The 20,171-nt window shown below is 40.6% G+C and overlaps 2 protein-coding genes across 13 annotated transcripts in view; both read left to right on the forward strand.

The window, feature by feature from the left end:
- Positions 1–8,339, forward strand: part of LOC128604956 (NLR family CARD domain-containing protein 3-like) — a 253,505-nt gene extending 245,166 nt beyond the window's left edge. For 4 of the 11 annotated variants that reach the window (XR_008385401.1, XR_008385398.1, XR_008385399.1 and 1 more), the window contains exons 9-11: positions 5,760–5,822; positions 6,629–6,932; positions 7,802–7,835. Coding sequence is in view for 5 of the 11 variants with exons in the window: in XM_053620057.1 (XP_053476032.1) it covers positions 1–227 (227 nt within the window). In the remaining 6 variants the exon portion in view is untranslated. Of the gene's footprint in view, positions 730–968; positions 1,146–1,276; positions 2,061–5,759; positions 5,823–6,628; positions 6,933–7,801; positions 8,048–8,071 lie in introns of those variants that run through there. The other 7 variants (XR_008385403.1, XM_053620059.1, XR_008385404.1 and 4 more) reach the window with 7 other exon arrangements.
- Positions 8,340–9,457: 1,118 nt separating this feature from the next.
- Positions 9,458–19,358, forward strand: LOC128604960 (piwi-like protein 1). 2 transcript variants are annotated; one of them, XM_053620074.1, is made up of 9 exons: positions 9,458–10,361; positions 10,792–10,906; positions 11,009–11,190; positions 11,629–11,701; positions 15,657–15,857; positions 16,049–16,151; positions 17,092–17,245; positions 17,329–17,454; positions 17,566–19,358. In XM_053620074.1, the coding sequence occupies exons 1-8, from the start codon at positions 10,279–10,281 to the stop codon at positions 17,444–17,446; spliced, it is 1,029 nt and encodes a 342-aa protein (XP_053476049.1). In that variant the 5' UTR covers positions 9,458–10,278; the 3' UTR covers positions 17,447–17,454; positions 17,566–19,358. The 2 variants fall into 2 exon arrangements, with proteins under 2 accessions (XP_053476049.1, XP_053476048.1); XM_053620073.1 differs by lacking the exon at positions 17,566–19,358 and having other exon boundaries at positions 17,329–17,557.
- The last annotated feature ends 813 nt before the right edge of the window (positions 19,359–20,171 follow it).

Here is a 20,171-nt window from a genome sequence, read left to right on the forward strand (position 1 = left end):
TGTGGGGGTGTAAACTGACAGAGGAAAGCTGTAGAGTTCTGTCCTCAGTTCTCAGATCAAACTCCTCCAGACTGAGAGAACTGAACCTGAGTCACAATAACCTGCAGGATTCAGGAGTGAAGCTGCTCTCTGCTGGACTGGAGAATCCACACTGTACACTGGAGACACTGAGGTACACACACACACACACACACTCACACACACACACTGTACACTGGAGATACTGAGGTACACACACACACACACACACACACTGTACACTGGAGATACTGAGGTACACACACACACACACACACACACACACACACACACTGTACACTGGAGAAACTGAGGTACACACACACACACACACACACTGTACACTGGAGAAACTGAGGTACACACACACACACACACACACACACACACACCCCACACACTCACACACACACTGTACACTGGAGATACTGAGGCACACACACACACACACACACACACTGTACACTGGAGAAACTGAGGTACACACACACACACACACACACACACACACACTGTACACTGGAGATACTGAGGTACACACACACACACACACACACACACACACACACACACACACACACACACTGTACACTGGAGATACTGAGGTACACACACACACACACACACACACTGTACACTGGAGATACTGAGGTACACACACACACACACACACACACACTGTACACTGGAGATACTGAGGTACGCGCGCACACACACACACTCACACACAGGAAATACTGAGGTACACACACACACAGTACACTGGAGATACTGAGGTACACACACACACAGTTTCCCTCTGTGGTGATTGTAATTGTAGTGATGTGATATTGTCATTGTTGTGTGTGTGAGATGAGAGTAAATGTTGTGTATATAAAGATTTTGTGTAGTTGATGTTTTCAGAGCTAAAACTGAGTGTGTTAAGTGTGAGAAGGTTTTCTTTCTTGCAGGATGTGGAACTGTAGTATTACAGATGAAGGTTGTGCTGCTCTGGCTTCTGCTCTGAGGTCAAACTCCTCATCACACCTGAGAGAACTGGATCTGTTCGGTAATAATCCAGGAGAATCAGGAGTGAAGCTGCTCTCTGACCTACTGAAGGATCCACACTGTAACCTGGAGACACTACAGTGAGTTACTGACTTACTGTCTCTTTACTCTACTGTATCATACTGAATAATGTGTGTGTGTGTGTGTGTGTGTGTGTGTGTGTTTATGCTGATGTTGTGTGTTTACACTGATGTTCTTCTCTGTCTTACAGCATTAAGGGTAATAAACTCACCAGGACTGGCGTATGACAGGAGTCTCACCTCAAACCTCTTCTCCAGGATAAAGCAGTCTTGGTGAAGAGTTAGAACCCGTCCCACATTTCCAGCAGTTTGGGAGCTGAATCATTAAACTTAAAGGGGCAGAGCAGAAACAAAGTCAAGAACAGGCAGAAGGTCGTACACAGGAGAAATCAACACACGTAACCAAATATCTGCTGTACAAAGCAACGGCACCGATCTGCCCCGGGGATGGAGACTGACGAGGCTTAAGTACACGTCCGGAAATGTACAGCCAACTCATCCCAAAGCACGAGGCGGGAGCAGGCGTGTACGAGATGTGATCGTCCAATGGCAAGCCGGAACATGACGCATTGCAGTGGACTGGGCTTAAAAGAGGAGGAGACAAGACACCCATCCCTCCCCCGACATAGACACACGAATGGAACATAGTACAAACAGAAATACAACTGAGGACGTAACAATGGTCAAGTATCAAATAAAATGTAAACTTGCATTGATGAAGTTAATGTTGTTAGTAATTGTTTATAAATTACCATGGTAACACAGAGCTCCAAGGTATAAAAATATGGAGTTTGTCATCAATCAAACAGTAACCAGTTTTAAAACCTAAAAAAGTTTACGTAGCAAAATTTAGCAAAGCGCTTTACAGTAAATTAAAATGTAAAATTAAACTAATGAAATGTTGTGCAGCACATGCTTATGTTAATGTTTGTTACATTATATGATCATATAAATAAATAAATACTCCCAAAGTCACCAGAATTGAAAGTTTTGGTGCTGTTAAACATTTAGAGATTGAGGTTGTGGTGACTCAGTAGTTCACTCAGTATATCTGGGTAAGACACAGTGAACGACTCACTGCTGGCATTCGTGAAGAAGTCATAAACTCCACTGGAATAATAAATAGGATCTAATAAAACCATGAGTGGAAATTGTTGGTGTAAGTTTGTTAGGATAGACTTCCTCCAACTTGGAACTATATCCTCCAGTCCACGCGGTGGCGGTAACGCGCCTAACAGCTGCGTCTCCGACCAGTAGAAATCACAGAAGAAGAAAAAGCTGCAGCGGGTATCTCCTGAGCAGTTGAGTTATTACACCGAACTAATCACCTCCAGATTAAATTATTTCTGACAGTTTTACAGTTAGATTTGATCCAGTTTAAACATAAAAGCTGGTTATTTTGTCTGTGTTTGAGGAATTAAAACTCCGTTCTGTTTTTAAACCCGAGGTAAATTAAACGGAAGCTGTGTGGCCGACTCCCAAATTGATGTCATTTCCGGTTTAAGTGCACTACATTAGGGATGAAATAATGACAGTGTACACCCTATGTAGTGCACTATTTAACTCATGAGAGATTTGTTATTCTGTTTTAGTGGCACTATCTAAGTATAACCTTACTTTATTCTAAAATCCATTGTTTGCTCCCTGCTTATAGCAACTATTTTGCTTGTATCTTTCTCATTTGTAAGTCGCTTTGGATAAAAGCGTCTGCTAAGTGAATAAATGTAATGTAAATGTAAACTAAAATAAACAACAGTGAGTGTAAAGTGGCTGTCATTTAGCAGCTAAAATAACTTTATATTTCTGTAATGTTTTTAATGTAAAACTGAGGTAAAGTTGGGTTTATATTGGACATTCACTTCACATTCGAGCTTCTCTCTTCTATTTCTCAAGAAATAAACAAAAAGGACAAAATGTGTGTGTGTGTGTGTGTGTAGCTGGCGAGGTGACTTTGTAAAGAAATACTACGCGCATGCGCACTTAAGCATTCACGTCAACATGTCCGCCATATTGATGAGGGAAAGACCGCGCTGTAAACAAATACAAGTAAACGGAGGAGCTGTGGTTTTTCTGGATAATAATTTACATGATTTACCGGAGATGATAACGGCATCGTTTTCAAAAACTTGTCCTTTGAAACCCGTTTTCCAAAGTTTTCAGGCCCCGAAACGCCATCGTCATGGAAACGAACAGCCAAACCGCATCAAAAGTTTTCGGTTTTTATTTGAAAACGTTGTGGTGTAAACGGCCCCTTAACAAGTACAGCAAAATGCTGCTTTTATTGCTGAAGTCTTTCTGTAAACAAATAGAAATGAAATAGAATTTTTATGATTCACACTATATTACACTCCATTCTTCTTCTCAAACACAACTCTATTTTGAAAATATTCAAGATGATTTTTTTTGTTAAAAAAATCAATTTCATGATGCAGCTTATTATTAGAGCTGCAACTAACGATTATTTTCACAATTGATTAATTGGTCGATTATTTTTTTCGATTAATCTGATGGGGGCGGGGCAAACTTTCAGTGCCTTTTTTTGTTTATTTAAAATAAAATCCACAAACTGAGTGTTACAAAAATAAATTCAGACTAAAACTTTACACAGATGTTTGTCCAAAACAGAAAATAACCCAATACACACACACACACACACACACACACACATTATATATATATATATATATATATATATATATATATATATATATATTATATAATTAATTTAGGACTGTAGTTTAATTCGGTGCTTTTTGTGCATCCATAAAAAAAATAATGCATAAGTACTTATATAATATAAATGTAAACTAACTAAATAAGATAAATATATATAAACATTTATAAATAGTTAGATAGATAACATTATTTTTTATGGATGCACAAAAAGCACCGAATTAAACTCCAGTCCTAAATGAATAATAAAAACTCACTGTGAAGTGTCTTACAACTCTGGTGCTGGTGCTGCGGATGTTGTATTGTGCCTGTCTCTCACCTGATCAATATGTCAGTGCACTACTTGCCCACTTCCCAATGCTACTGTGCACCATACAGGACCAGTCTTTTTCTGAACTGTTCCTGGAATAAAAGTAGGTCCAGAGCTGAAGTTCCTAGTATACACTGGGTCACCCACCACGAGATATCTTTCCTTTGCATGTTGGTCATGGTACCATTTTTGTCTCAATTGTTTGTGTCTCAATGAGACCCTGTGTAGACCAGTTTCCTTCCACACAGCAGTTTAGCGGCTGATTTGCCAGTGGTCGACTGTGGCGTCGTTCAGTAACTGAACAGCACTCTGGCTAGCTTTTTCAATGGACTCTCGGCACTCTCTTTCATCAGGGTTTTGAGAGTTTGAACGGCCCTTTCAGCCAGACCACTGGAAGATGCTGGTAGGGTGCTGTGCTTGTGTTTGATGCCGTTTCTTTCCATAAACTCTTGGAATTCAGCACTGGTAAAAAACAAAGAAACTGCTATAGTCTGACACCACTACTTCTGGTATCCTGTGTTGGCTAAAGGTTTGTCTTAAGCACTGAATGGTAACTGTGGATGTAGACTTGATTAACAGATAAGCCTCTGTCCATTTTGAGAATGCCTCTACCACGATCAAGAACATTCTACCCATCCACGGTGCACCGTAATCAATGTGAATCCTTCTCCATGGCTGCTCTGGTAACTCTCACGCGTGCAGTGGCGCGTTTCCCGGAGCGTTTCTGTTTTCCTGACAGACTGCACACGATTTGACCAATGCTTCCACCTCTGCATCCAAGTGTGGCAACCACATATAGCTACGCACCAGGCCTTTCATCCTGGTAATTCCCGGATGGGTTTCGTGTAGATGTCTTAGAAGAGCCGCACGCCGCGGATGTGGAATCACTACGCGAGTCCCCCATAACACAAAGCCTCCCTGTATGCAGAGTTCATCATTTCCTTACATATTAGGGATGTCACGATACCAAAAATTTAGTCGTCGGTACCGATACCACCAAAAGTACACGATGCTCTATACCACGGTGTGGTTTTTATTTAAAAAAAAAAAGAGAGAGAATTTAAAAAAATTATAAAATTAAAAACTCCTGGAGGGCATCCTCCTCTGGCTGATACTGGCAGAGAGAGAGAGGGATATTTTAGTTCAAACACTCTGACCATGACTAATAAGTGCTAAGGTGCACTCCTAAACGCACGCACACCCCTTATACTCTGAATGCAAGCATTAGTTTAAATTCACTGATACGGTGGCAGGATAAAAAGATTTATTAAAAGCATGAACATGTGAATAATTATTAGTGACATGAGGCTACATGTTGCTGACAGGACACGGGCTGAATGGCGATGCATGGTGGTCCATTAGGAGGTAGTTTATAACATTGCAATGTGTTAGCGTTTAACAAATAACTGGATATCGCAAACATTACATGGAACGTTAGCTGATATCACGGCTACAATACCAGCTTCCTCAAACATAATATAGGACCTGTCTTTCGACTGTAATCCTATGGCATTAATTTTGTGACCTAAAAATACCTCTACTTCTCCCATGAACTCGCACTTGCTACTTCTTTGCCTCAGTCCACTCTTTTCTATCCTACTCAGTACCTCATCCAAGTTCTGCAGATGTTCATTAGCCCCTGAGACTAAAATGCCATCCAGATAAACTGTGACGCGTGTGATGTCTTGCAGAATCCCTTCTATTGTGCGCTGGAAGATCGCTGGACTTGAAGCAACTCCAAATGGTGGCCTGTTGTAAGTACATAATCCCTTGTGCATGTTGATTGTAACGTACTTATTGGAATTTTTGTGCAGAATTATCTTCTGATGCGCAGGGGTCATGTCCAGTTTGGAGAATTTTTCCTCCTGCCAACTGAGCAAATAAATCTTCTACCTTGGGAATTGGATACTGCTCCACACTAGAGCTGGATTTACTGTGAATTTATAATCCTACAAATTGGGATAGAACCATCAGTTTCCTGACTGGAACAATGGGAGCTGCCCACTCTGCAAACTGTATTGGTTATATATATATATATATATATCTATATATATATATATATATATATATAATATATTAGTGTATATATGTTTATTTCAGTACATTTTCATGGTACGGTCAGTACTGTTTATTTTTGTAATAAAGTAAACTTAATTTTTCCACTGAGTGTTATATTTTCATTCAGTAGTAATCGGTTATTAGTAGGTGCTACCCGACTTGGTTATCGGCGTCTGTAAGATCCACTGTCGGTCAGCCTTTAAAATAGATTAATGTGTATGACATGTTCTTTAATTAATAAAGAAATGCACTTGTTGACAACTTGCTGTGGTATAAGGGGAATAAAACACTTCAGAATGTGCAGTTCTACCTTAAGGTGATAACGGTCACTCCACTTCATTGGATCGTTGACTACTTTCCTATAACCGCATGGTTATTCCTTACATAAATGAAACATAAAGCATGTAGGGGATCTACATGCATGTAGTATTTGCACAATCAATAACCTATTAGAGTAATACATTGTGGTATATAAACTGAACTTTGTGTTTGATGTGTCTAGTGTCCAAAGCCCGTGGTGGTGGCAGTGCATGGCGTGTGTGGGAGCAGGTCTGTTGGGAGTGTTAAGTACCATCATCTCATACACTCAGCAAACAATATGGATGGAACTTTCCAGAGTTGTGGTGTCACTTTTCCTGCAAAGCTTTAACCATCAGAGAGTTATCTTTTACTGGGGCTTTTAGCTGCAGGAGACTGAATTACTAAAAGTTTTTTTTGTGGATCTGATTTCTTCTTTCGCAGGAGTGGATCTAATCACAGTCTGTGATATTCGTCTGTGCACACAGGATGCCTGGTTTCAGGTGAAGGTATGAGGAACATTAACTTGCCATACATTGCTTGCTTACATGTTTACACCGAGATCTGTAAACAAGTTATTTTTGTCCATATGATCATGTATAGAGACAGTAAGTGATGAGAAGATAAGAATGGGCTGATTGTTCTGACTTGTACAAGCCCCTATGAAAGAGTTAACCACAAGGGGGCACACTCTGAACAATTGTTTACATTTGCAGTTTATTGAAGATTAAATAAACCACAGTGAGCATCAGATGTCTGGTTTTAATACAGAGTGGACTATTTTATGATATTACCATCTTGTCATTTATCAAAGAAGAACTCCAAAACCTGAAATTTGTTCATTTTTAGACAGAAAAATTCTGCAGTGTAGCTGTTCTAGTGGGCTTTCACACTGGAAGTTTAGTCCAAAACAGAGCAGTTTGCATGAAAAGATGTGACCGTCGTAATGTGGACTGGGAAGTGCACTGCGGTACCGAACCAGAGACTACCTGTAGCAGGTGGTCGAGTTCGGTTACACTGGAACTGTGAATGTGAATTGTCCCATTAATGTGAACGTAACTTGTATCCGGGTCCGCACTTGTTCAGGAAGTAGAGTAACCTGTGCTGAAGGCCTGTTGTGGTGATGACGTGTCATGACATGTTTTGGCCCAAATCTGCAGTAACTTTGAAAAAGTGGAAGCTCCTCTGAATATTGTGGAGTTTCTTGATTTTGCGTTAATTTCTGTGATCACAAAATGGTGAAATTCTGGACTGACACATGGAAGATATGGAATGATAACAGAAGAATGTGACTTTGGGTTGTACCGTGTATTTTTTTCATGTAGCTTCATTATTTAGTATAAATGAAGGCAAGTGTGTGTTCTGTTCATCTCTGCAGTCGTGTGTTCCCTGATGGTCAATGATTGCTGGAGCTCTGGAAATAGCAGGTGAGATTGCAGGCCGGAGTCGCGTCGCTGTCCAGGGAACCAAAATCAACCTCCTCTACTCCTGAGACCACAGTGTAACTGAGAGCCTAGACTACATGGTAAGAATCTGCTTAAGACATGAATAGCATTTTTAGCCTCAAGGTAGACCCATGCGCACACAGTATGGCCACAAACACAAAGTAGAGCGGTCGAAATCTGAGATTTCTCCTCTGCGTCTCCAGGCTACTTGGAACATGAACATGTTGCAGACACAGGATCTTATGAAGTCAGTGCAGGCAGCCCTGGAAAAGAAGAGTCCGAAAGACGTGCCCTTCTCCAAGCTTTAAAGGAGAAGATCCAGGGCTGTTGAAGCTGCGGTGGAACTGAGACTTCATCATCCACAGATCTTTAGTTCTTCTTGCTAAGTCTGAGTTTCTTTTTAGTCTTTTTATTTTTAGCCTGGTCAAAAGACTGATTAGTGGAAGTGAAATGATAGATGAACTTTTAATTACTTGCTTTATTATTTGCAGGTGCTTTGTACAGTAAGACAGGGTAGCAAATACTCAAAAGCCTGTTTTGTGTGTTAACATGTACAGTAGATGTACATATTTTTTCTGGTGCCGTGTGACTGCAGAATGTAGTGCAGTTAACACAGTAAATTTCCTTGGATGCTCACTTTTAACTCTAGGAGGTCACAGTTTGCCCAGACATCTTTTTTTAAATCCATCAATCCGTCACCCACACGTCATTCTGGGGACGAAGAGGAGGAAGCTGGACAGATAGATCTATCTATCTATCTATCTATTTATTTATTTATTTATTTATTTATCATTGCTGTGTTTCCTCAATCGAGTGCAGAAAGAAGAAAAATACCACAACTGATTTAAAATAAAAATATAGAAAATAATCTAATGTAAGGTTCTGATCCGGTTTGCTTTCAGCAGGAAGGCTGTCCTCTTTCCTGTTGCTCTTTCCCTTCTATTAGTCCATTTGTCCAGTCTTGAATCGGTTTGATTGTTTGATTCGTCTCGAGATGATTCAGAGTCGAATAATTTTCTAGTGAGAGTCGCACACTTCCAAACCGTTGTGTTTTGTGCTGTATCGTGTGTATGTGTGTAGTTAACGGTGTTAACACCTGTGTTTCAGGTGTATCAGTATGAAGCAGGCGGTGACGGCGCACTGATTCACTCTCGGAGCTCGGTTCACTAATGACCGAATCACCGAGGAACCGACTAAAGATAACTCACACCTGCACGGAGAAGAAGAACAAGAGGAGGAGAAGTGAGAAATAACATTTTATAACTTTTTTTTTATTCACTCATCTGGTTCAATATTAATGTTAATATTATACAAATATACTAGCGGTGCTAGCTTTTGAGGAGGAAGTCCAGTCCGCGCATGCGCAGTGTAATTAATGAGCAAGCTAATCGATATGAGATTAGCAAATAGGTCGAAGTTATTTTTGATTCTATTTAAAACGATGAATTCACTCTGTCAATAACTGCCCAGTCTGAGAATACTGCATGATTTACTTTTATAAGTGGACGTGGCTGAACGACGTTTAGCTTCACTGGCTAATTAGGGCTCTTTTACTAGTTTAATGGCTGAGTCATCCGGCTTCGCGCATGCGCAGTGTGGGTTAAGGCGCTATAGTTCTCTTATTTTTTGTTTTAATGCTAAAGATGCATTACCGCCACCTACTGGACTGGAGTGTGGGCAGTCGATCAAATCAAATGACATGGAAAATAATAATAATAATACCAAAACAATACTACGTAAATAAAGGAAAAATAAAGAGATAAATAACTATATACTAGATATTCAGCCACAGTTCTTGTATATTTACTTACAACCACTGCATATAGACACGTGTATAACCTAATAGACCTATATAAGATATAACCCAGCACACCTATACTATAGCACTTGCATTGGAAACATACATTACCGTCAAACGTTTAGACACAGTCATTATTTATTCACCCCCCCGAAAAAATACATCCAAAATAATTTAGGATATAAATTTTAAATTTTTAGGATCTTCAAAGTAGACGCCCTTTTTCCAGAAATGTATTCTTGGCATTTCTCACTTGATATCTTGAGGAATTTCCCTGAGATGCTTTTTAAACAGTATTAAAGGAGCCTCATTTCACTGCTGACTTTGTTCCTGTCTTAATTTCTTTGTGGGATATAATATATATTTTTTAGGAAAACAATCTGCAGATCACTGATAGGAACCAGGTTCTGCTGGTCAGTCACGTTAGGAGGTTGGGTCCTGCAGCAGCTCCTCCACCAGGACCTGTCTTACTCATCCCGGAGTTCTGCTACCTCACAGGTCTCCCTCACAGAGCGGGAGAAACACAGCGCTTAATCATTGTCTGCTTCTTATCGCACTAATTGTTGTAACTTGCTCAGGTCTGACTGATAAGATGCGCACGACTTTAACATCATGAAGGACCTTTCCACTCACACCAGACTGACCCCAGAACAGTGGGAGAACCGCCTCAACAGATTCATCAACAACATGAGCAGGTACCGGATAAAAGCGACTGCATTAATTCAGTTCTGCTTTTGTCTGTATAGCGCATTTAACAGCGTACGATGTCACAGAGCAGCTTTACAGAAACTTATACATTCTTTACATTTAGAAATTTATCCTTAACGTGCAAGCCAGAGACAAATTTTACAAAAGAAACATTTGTAGCGTGCATATAAGGGATGTGTCTTTACAGAGACTATCCCGGGCAACACGAGGCTGAACATATAGCGTGATGGTTTTTCTGATTATATCATTCTTAAGTTTAATGATAGATATACACTACCAATCAAAAGTTTGTGGACACCCGACTGAAATGTTTTTCATGATCTTAAAAGCCTTTTGATCTGAAGGTGTACGATTAAATGTTTGTAATGAACCTTATACCAATTTACACTGCTGAATTTTTCAGTGAATCTCTTCCAGGAATGCCAGTGTTCAGACTACACTCAGCACATGGGGTCTAAGCTTTGAGAACGAGCTGCTGAATCTGACTGGAAGAGTCCTTCCTGCTGAAAGGATCCTACAGGGAGTGAGAGCAGTAAGGGGGACCACAGAACACAGAGAACACAACTGCACACGACATGTGTCGCACTCTTGCTGAGTGGAGTTTGTGTGTGTGTGTGTGTGTGTGTGCGCGCAGTACGAGTACAACCCATGTGATGCGGTTTGGTCTAAAGAGATGCGAGGGCTTCCTCTGATGACCAGCATGCCTCTGGAGACCTGGCTGCTGTCCCATACGCGCCGTAACGCTGACGTCGCTCACTCACTGCTGCAGACCCTCAACAAAGTGCCCGTGGGCATCCACCTTCAGAGGCCGGGAATGTGAGCCAACACACTTGACCAGTGTTTAGAAAGAAATTGTAGCCTGTGCCATTACTGCGTCCTGGGCTCCTTTTAAAATTCACTCCTCGTGAGCTTCATGAAAGGGACGCTAGTGTGTAGCACTGTTAATTTCAAATTATTAAAGCGGTCCTCGTCAATTAGGTAGTGCAGAACTTTGCTCTCATATTGTCCGTATTCAGCTGCAGTCCATCAGTTAGGCACAAACGTTTCAATGGTCTCGGCAAATAAACGTGTTTCCCGAACTGCACGCGCTAAAATGAAGAGCTTCTCGACAGCTTTTCTTTCATTCATAGCGGAAGGCAGTGGTTCCTGTGCGTAGTGTTTTATTTGAACCAGAGCCATGTTGAGCAAGGATCATGTCTTAATTGCAGCATTAACATTTTTATCCCCCCCACTTCATTTTTTTTCTGTGTGCAGGATGGAGTACGATGATCGACAGGAGGCTCTGCTGAGAGCTCTGCAGCAGAGAGTGGGGCAACAGGTTCAGATGGTGGGTCTCACACACTGGGTAGAATCAAGTGTGACCATGTAGTTTGTTTAGGATTCAAATATTAAAGTATTTTACTATGCTGAAAATGTTCAGGTTAGCATCCGTACTTTTTAGGGGTTAAGGTATAGAAAATGTATTGTATTGCTTAGAAAAACCGTACATGTGACTAGTAATGTAACGACCGTTATATTCATTATTTGAACGAATAAGTAATGCACTCGCTGTCCATTTTATTAGAAACACCCTCACATTCATGTAGTTATTCAATTATGGGGTAGCAGCACGATGCATAAAAAGAACTTGAGTTAACGTTCACGTCAATGCATAAAAAGTTACCGTTCACATCAAGCATCACAATGGGTGAAAATTGTGACCTCTGTGACCTTTACCGTGGCATGGTTGGTTATATCAGTTGGGCTGGTTTGAGTATTTCAGAAATTGCTGATCTCCTGGGCTTTTCACACAGAACAGTCTGTAGAGTTTACTAAGAATGGTGCAAAAAACATTGAGAGAGCAACAGTTGTGTGTGGATGGAAACGCCTTATTTCTGAAATACTCAAACCAGCCCATTTGGTACCAATAACCATTCCATGGTTGTTTGATGTACATATTAATTAAAGCTCTTGACCTGTACCTGCATGATTTTATGCAATGTGCTGCTGGCACATGATTGGCTGATTAGATAACTGCTTGAATGTGATATGAAATATATGATTGAAAGCACTTTGATTTAAAAATAAATAAAATAAAGGGGGGGGGGTAGAAGAAAAAACCCACATTACTATGGGTAAATAATATAGATGGCACTAGTGCTGCACAATTAATGGAATATCGATCACGATTACGATTCTGACGGCCCACGATTAAATGAACATGATCGACTGCGATATTAACGTTTAAAGTTCGTCCTCCACTAATAGAAAACTCAGCTGCAGATCAAATCAAGTGCTTCCTACACTTATAGCCAATCACCATAGGGCAGCGCAGAGATGACGTCATTTTGTAGTGCCAAAACCTGGAAATGGAGTTATCATTTTAGCCCTCGAGCTGCCAGGTTTCGCTTCGAGCTCCAGCGCTTTGCGTGAGGAGAAATCATGACATTAACGCGCCATAAGGTGGGTTTAATTCAAAGTTCTTTATTAAAAAATTCCTCACCAATCATTATCAAGAGTAGCAACTGTTCCGTCTGTAAACATACAGTACACTGCCACTCTCCTTCACTAACTCTAATTCACTTCATTTAAACTCACGGTTGCCAGATATCACTAGAAAAGTCAACTCCAGTTTCCATGTTTTGATTTAATCCCCCCAAGACATTATCAGCAGACATGGACACTGTACTGGGGAACCAATCTAAAACTGATAAACAAAAATAAAACTACTAAAATGTAAAGCCGGAAAATGTGCTTAGTTATAAATAAATCATTTTATATATATACAGTATCTCACAAAAGTGAGTACACCCCTCACATTTTTGTAAATATTTGATTATAACTTTTCATGTGATAACACTGAAGAAATGACACTTTGCTACAATGTAAAGTAGTGAGTGTACAGCTTGTGTAACAGTGTAAATTTGCTGTCCCCTCAAAATAACTCAAAACACAGCCATTAATGTCTAAACCGCTGGCAACAAAAGTGAGTACACCCCTAAGTGAAAATGTCCAAATTGGGCCCAAAGTGACGATGTTTTGTGTGGCCACCATTATTTTCAAACACTGCCTTAACCCCCTTGGGTATAGAGTTCACCAGATCTTCACAGGTTGCCACTGGAGTCCTCTTCCACTACTCCATTACAACATCATGGAGCTGGTGGTTATTAGAGACATTGTGCTCCTCCACCTTCCGTTTGAGGATGCCCCACAGATGCTCAATAGGGTTTAGGTCAGGAGACATGCTTGGCCAGTCCATCACCTTCACCCTCAGCTTCTTTAGCAAGGCACTGGTCGTCTTGGAGGTGTGTTTGGGGTCGTTATCATGCTGGAATACTGCATACTTATCATGCTCTGCTTCAGTATGTCACAGTACATGTTGGCATTTATGGTATATATGTTGGCATATATACATATATGTATAGTATGTATGTATGTATGTATATATATATATATATATAGATATAGATATAGATAGATAGATATAGGGGCGCACAATGGCTTAGTGGTTAGCACATTTGCCTCACACCGCCAGGGTCGGGCTCGATTCCCGTGGCCCTGTGTGTATAGAGTTTGCATGTTCTCCCCGTACTGTGGGGGTTTCCTCCGGGTACTCCGGTTTCCTCCCCCAGTCCAAAGACATTCATGGTAGGCTGATTGGCGTGTCTAAAGTGTCCGTAGTGTATGAATGGGTGTGTGAGTGTGTATGTGATTGTGCGCTGCGATTGGACTGTCCAGGGTGTACCCCGCCTTGTACCCGATGCTCCCTGGGATAGGCTCCAGGTTGGATGGATATATATAAAATGTTTAATATAATTATAATGAAATAATGTTTAATTACTATGGGTTGCATTTAATATCAATTTGACATTAAGCATAGTTCGCTATTTCATTGAAAGCTATTAGCCTTTTTTCTTAATGTGGATCACTTTTGTGTTAGTCTACTTTTAATTAGGACTCTTTATTGTTTTTAAGATATCTAAAAATAAATATTTTATGTTTGTTTATTTATCAATTAACCAACAGTATCATTGCTATTATTTTAATTCAATTAACAGTGACCATGAGCAGAGAGCTTACATTTAACTGTTTATGACAGACTTCCTGATTAAAGTTTAAATAAAAAAAGATTGGTATCTGGATCAGTATCATCTGTAAAAATCCTGATGGGAGCAGCCCTAATGAACACCATTAAACTAAAGCGCTTTGCATCTGACGGGTAAATGAACTCACCCAATCACATCCTATATGAGATTATTCAGATATCTACACAATACACACAGAGCGGTTCGAGAACTGACTCCAGCCCAGAACCATGACAGTGGAAATGTCTAATAGTGCAGCTTTAAATATATTTAAGAGGAGCAGACTTCAAACACTGAACATTGAGGTTTATTGTATTTGTTTACAAGGTGGAACAGGTTCACAGTTGTTTTTTGCATACAGTCTGTAAAATGAACTAAAAATATTAGATTTAGTTTATCAGAAGGTAAATTAATGTGTCATGGCTCACACTATGTTGCTAAATTCTGTCATAATTGACCAGCTCAAGTTTTCTCATGCCTACTTGTGTGTTGTATTGTGGCATGAGAGAAATTAATAAATGTGAAAGTGCAATACAAAATATGTTATCACTAAAATCACTGAATAATCGTGATAATCGAGATCTCAGTATTAATCAAAATAATCGGGATTATCATTTTGGCCATAATCATGCAGCCCTAGATGGCACTGATCCAGGACCTGATAGCAGCAAAAAACCGGTGGATCAGCTATCAGAGATAACAGAAATCAAATCATATAACTGATGCATGTAAAAGAGACGTGACTGTTCTTTCGCTAGGATTGAATTCATTATATTCGTACTTTATGTATGGGTTTCTGTATGAAAGTTTAATGGTAAACCGAGTGCTTCAGTTAAAATTATGAGCGTTGTAGATCTTAAAGAAAACAATATCGGATGGGTATCGGCTGATATTCAAGCTTTCCATTAAGGAAAATAAAAGCTAGGATCATGACACTTCTAGTAAATAAGTCAAATGAAACTGTTTTTATTTATTTATTTATTTTTTAAATTGAATGTTTAAGGATATTGCTGTTTGATTTTCTTTGTTAAAGTCGTTTCACCTTTTGTGATGTGACACACGCAGTGCAGTGCAACTGCTTCTATGTGATTTTTGTCACAGTATATCCTTTTATGGGTCTAAGCATACGGCATAAGATAATTTCAGATTAACAGCCTCAGTCTACAGATTACCATTACTTCTTGTTCTGAAGCACTCACTTTAAATCATGTGTGTAAGGTGGTTGTGATCCTCTCAACCAACCGTAAGGATAAATACGATTGCGTGAAGAAGTACCTGTGTGTGGACTGTCCCAGTCCAAGCCAGTGTGTGGTGGCTCACACCCTCAGCAGACCTCAGACCCTCATGACCATAGCCACAAAGATCTCCTTGCAGATGAACTGCAAGATGGAAGGAGAGCCGTGGAGCGTCGAGATCCCGGTACGGTTCTGTTCTTCAAGCACTGGGAGTTTTTCAAGTAACTGAAATATATCCGGCATTGGGATTTCAACTACAACCAAAATCATCACTTAAAAGCATATCTGATCTTATAACTGATCAACAGTGGCACCTCCTAACCCTGATGTTATTCTATTAAAACATTGTTTTAGTGACTTCTCCTGCTCTTTCAGTTGAAGCACCTGATGATGTTGGTATCGACTGCTACCACGACAGTGCCGCAGGAAAGAGATCCATCGGTGCACTGGTGGCCAGCCTCAACCCGGGCATGTCCAGGTACTTAAAGCATGACTTGTGTGGACTCTGTAAACAGCTTTAAGAAGGGTTGTGTTTAATGAACTAGATTTTAGATTTGAACTTTTCCACCAGTCTTCAGAAGAGAGGGCATTACCCTTTGTGGTTCATCGTAACTTTAGGAGAGAGAAAAAGTACAATATCGTTCCTTTAATGATTAAAATGTTTAATTGTCAAATTGCTGTGGTATAAGGAATAAAAAGCATCAGGAAGACCTGTTTAGCTTAGTGGTGCATCACATTACACCATCCTGTCGTTGACTGATAATCTTTCTACATATAGCAGCATGCTCATGGTTTCTTTATTTGCTGATATTTTTTAATCCCTCGTATATCTGCATATTGTTACCACTACAAACGATCAGTAAAGATTATGAATCCAACAAGAGTTTTTCAGCTCAGTGGTGGGAAATTTCAGAGACTTTTAACACTACTTCCTGCATCTCAGGATTCTTTACTCAGGCCTGAGCTGGTTCTCTTAATCTCACACACTCTTCTCTGTATTTCCATTTCCTTCCAGTTGAAGGACAGAATCACAATTTTTTTAGTCTTGAATCCTCTGAACGTTGTTTTCCTCGCTGCTACCGCCACCTTCATCCTCCTCATAAAGGGTCTGGGCCGTGCTCTGTATGCTATGTGCTCTGTATGCTATGTGCCACTGCTCTGTAACCATGAGAGCACCGTCCTTCTTTCAGGTGGTTTTCAAAGTGTGCAGGGTATGAAATGCACTCTGGGAGGAACATCATGCTCATAAATGACCTCGTTACACTGCAATCTCTTTGATTCCGACTTTACACTCAGGATGAAATACTCACACTGCAGTCTGACGGAACGTGGGAGAAAAAGCGAGCAATTTTAGAATTGTCGCTTCAGTTAAGAAGTGCATTAAGACATGGCTTTTTGTTTTGATTTCTTTTCCTCAGCTGCGCTGAAGGCCTACTTCAAATACAACGAATGTTTGCCATCACGCATCGTGGTGTACCGAGACGGCGTGGGCGACGGCGTGCTGCTGAGCGTAGTCGACTACGAAGTGCCTCAGTTCACGCAGTCCACCAAGGCCATGGGTGAAGATTCCGCGTGAGACTCGACACATCTCCATAAAACAGATTTGACGCACGCTTTTTGGGTTTTCTCTCAGCCATCAGTGTTTCTGTGTACAGGCCCAAACTGACCGTGTTGGTGGTGAAGAAACGCATCTCTTCCAGATTCTTCGCTCTCCTCGACGCCAGACTGAGCAACCCTCCTCCCGGAACGGTCATCGACGCCGAAGTCACGTGACCCGAGTGGTGTGTTCAGGCATAGTTCATCGATCTTTTTCTCTTTCACTGGTGGTCTTTCTGATCGCAGCTTCAGGTTGCGTTCGGTGTGTTTTAAACGCCGACGGCTTGATTTGTCAGGTACGACTTCATCGTGAGTCACAAAGTGCGCTTCGGCAGTGTGGCCCCCACTCACTACAACGTGGTGTACGACAGCAGTGGCCTCAAACCAGACCACATGCAGAGACTCACCTACAAACTCTGCCACATGTATTACAACTGGCAGGTAAAAGCCACACACACACACACACGTTCATACGGGAGGAGGGTTGCTCAGTCAACGATTTTCATTATCGATTATTATCAACTATTATGGATTAGTTGTTGCAGCTCTATTTGCAACACATTATACTAAGAATTGTGTGGTATTTTAAGATGTTTGTTCAAGGTAATGCAGTTAATACCCATTGCAGTTCTTTATACTTCGGGGTTATTACTCAGATTATAAATGTATTTGAGTGAGGACATTTATCACCTGTGTGCTTTTTCTGCATTGTTATTAGCATATGTACTGTATGATTTAGTAAAATAATCATTAGCCATTACGTTGTTATTCTGATTACTCTGGGTGTGTGTGTGAGTGAGTTCATGCTCTTGGGTGTGTGTGCTGTGTGCTGCACTTCCTCTTTTTGGTCAGGCCCTAGGCCTTGCTGTAGTTAACTTTTAAGAGACACTGTCTATAAGGAAGAGAGCATGACTCTGCTCTTTCCCTTATTCTCAATAAATTCTCATTCTCCATATTTTATTGCCCTTGTGTTTTATTTCTATCAAAAATCTTCTCCAACACTGATAACGATCGGTCTGATGAGACCTGAGCCAGGAGAGGACCGTTCCCTTAATGCCAACAACATTTTCTAATCTATCTAGCACAGAGGTGCCCAAACTTTTTCCTGTGAAGGGCCAAGTTTGGCCCGCAGGCCCTAGTTTGGGCACCTCTGATCTAGCGTGTAGCGGAGCGTTGATTCGGTCGCCTGATCGAGTTCTATCGGATCAGACGGTGATCCAAATCTAACTGATGTCTGTGCGAGGTTATTGATGAAGCTCGGTGCAGTAGCTGATGTGAAAGTACATTGTATGCGGTGGCGAGGTGGAAATATGATCCATACGTATTATGAACGAGATAAGATAATGGTCTGAGACAACTTCAGACTGTGGAAGTGTTACAATATTTTCTATATTTAATCCGTACGTATGAGGTCAAGAGTGTGACCACCATTATGAGTAGGCCCGATTACGTTCTGATTGACCTCTACTGAATCTAAGATGGACACAACCGCTGTTCTCAGAGGGTCTTCTGGGTTATCAAAATGAATATTAAAGTCTCAGATGATTAATGCTTTATCTACAGAAACAACCAGGTTTGAGATAAAGTCTGCAAATTCACTAAGAAATTCAGCATATGGCCCTGGGGGTCTGTAAATAATAATTAGAGGAATTGACTTAAGTTCTACATAAGTTATGCAGGTATAAAGAATTTCAAAAGAATTAAATTCATGATTAGGTTTTTGTGTGACGACTGGATTTTGACTATGGATGAGACCAACACCTCCTCCTCTACCAGTTGAACGAGGCTGATGTTCATAACTGTATCCAGGAGGACTGGCTTCATTTAATGCTATGTACTCGTTTGGTTTAATCCAAGTTTCCGTTAAACACATTAAATTACATTCCTGATCAGTAATGATGTCGTTAACAATAAGAGCCTTAGACGCAAGAGATCTAATGTTTAATAGTCCTAGCTTCAGATTAAAGGTGCTGGATGTATGATCTAATTTAAGGTTAATTAGGTTACTAAAACAAGCATTCTGAAATTGTCTATGTATTTGTATTGCTCGGGGAACAGACACAGTCTCTATAGTATGTACTACAGGTGTTGGACTATTAATTGAACATTGCTTATGATGAACGTTGTTATTGTAGAAGATGTGCTTATGGTAGATAGTCACTTGGAGTGTAGCGTCTTGGAGATGTTGTCAGACAGCAGTTCCGCTCCGAGGCTGCTGGGGTGCAGGCCATCAGGATGAAACAACCTAGGACGCTCCCAGAACAGATTCCAGTTATTGACAAACAGCAGATTCTGTTCATTACACTGTGAGGGAAATTACTCATTTTTACTTTGAAATAGTTTTATTCTTGTTCTGTTTCATTCTCATGTGAGGATAACGACTCAGAAGGCCATGTGATGTCACTGAGATCAGTACAGAATGTTTATCTGCTTACAGAGACACAAACATGTTCTTCTGTTCAATGTTCGTCTAAACATCATCTAAGATCCTAAAACAAAGCCTGTTTGAACTGCCTCAAACTGCTTCTTATCGGTACACAGAATGATGTCATGCTCTGAGTTTCATATATATAGTAGTGGTTTAGTACAAGCACTTCAGAGCGCTCTCATTATTCTGTCCTGCTTTATTCTATCCTGTATTAACCATCTGAGAGAGGGGTTGTCGCTGCGGGGGTCCCGGCTCAGGAGTATGGGGCGCTCGCAGGTCTTTAGTTTATTTATCGAAAACATTGGATTTGGTGTCACAAGGATTGCCAGCACGTTTGCGTGCCACGGCTCGAGCTGCTCTCTTAGTGCAGATCACTGGGAAAATTGCTCTCACACATTGATCTTACACTCATCACACCAGGTCACTTCTATTTTGAATTAGATCCACATGCAACACGACAGCTCATCAAAGAAC

The sequence above is a fragment of the Ictalurus furcatus genome, unplaced genomic scaffold (assembly GCF_023375685.1).
Source record: "Ictalurus furcatus strain D&B unplaced genomic scaffold, Billie_1.0 scf6, whole genome shotgun sequence".
In the NCBI taxonomy this organism is placed as follows: domain Eukaryota; kingdom Metazoa; phylum Chordata; class Actinopteri; order Siluriformes; family Ictaluridae; genus Ictalurus; species Ictalurus furcatus.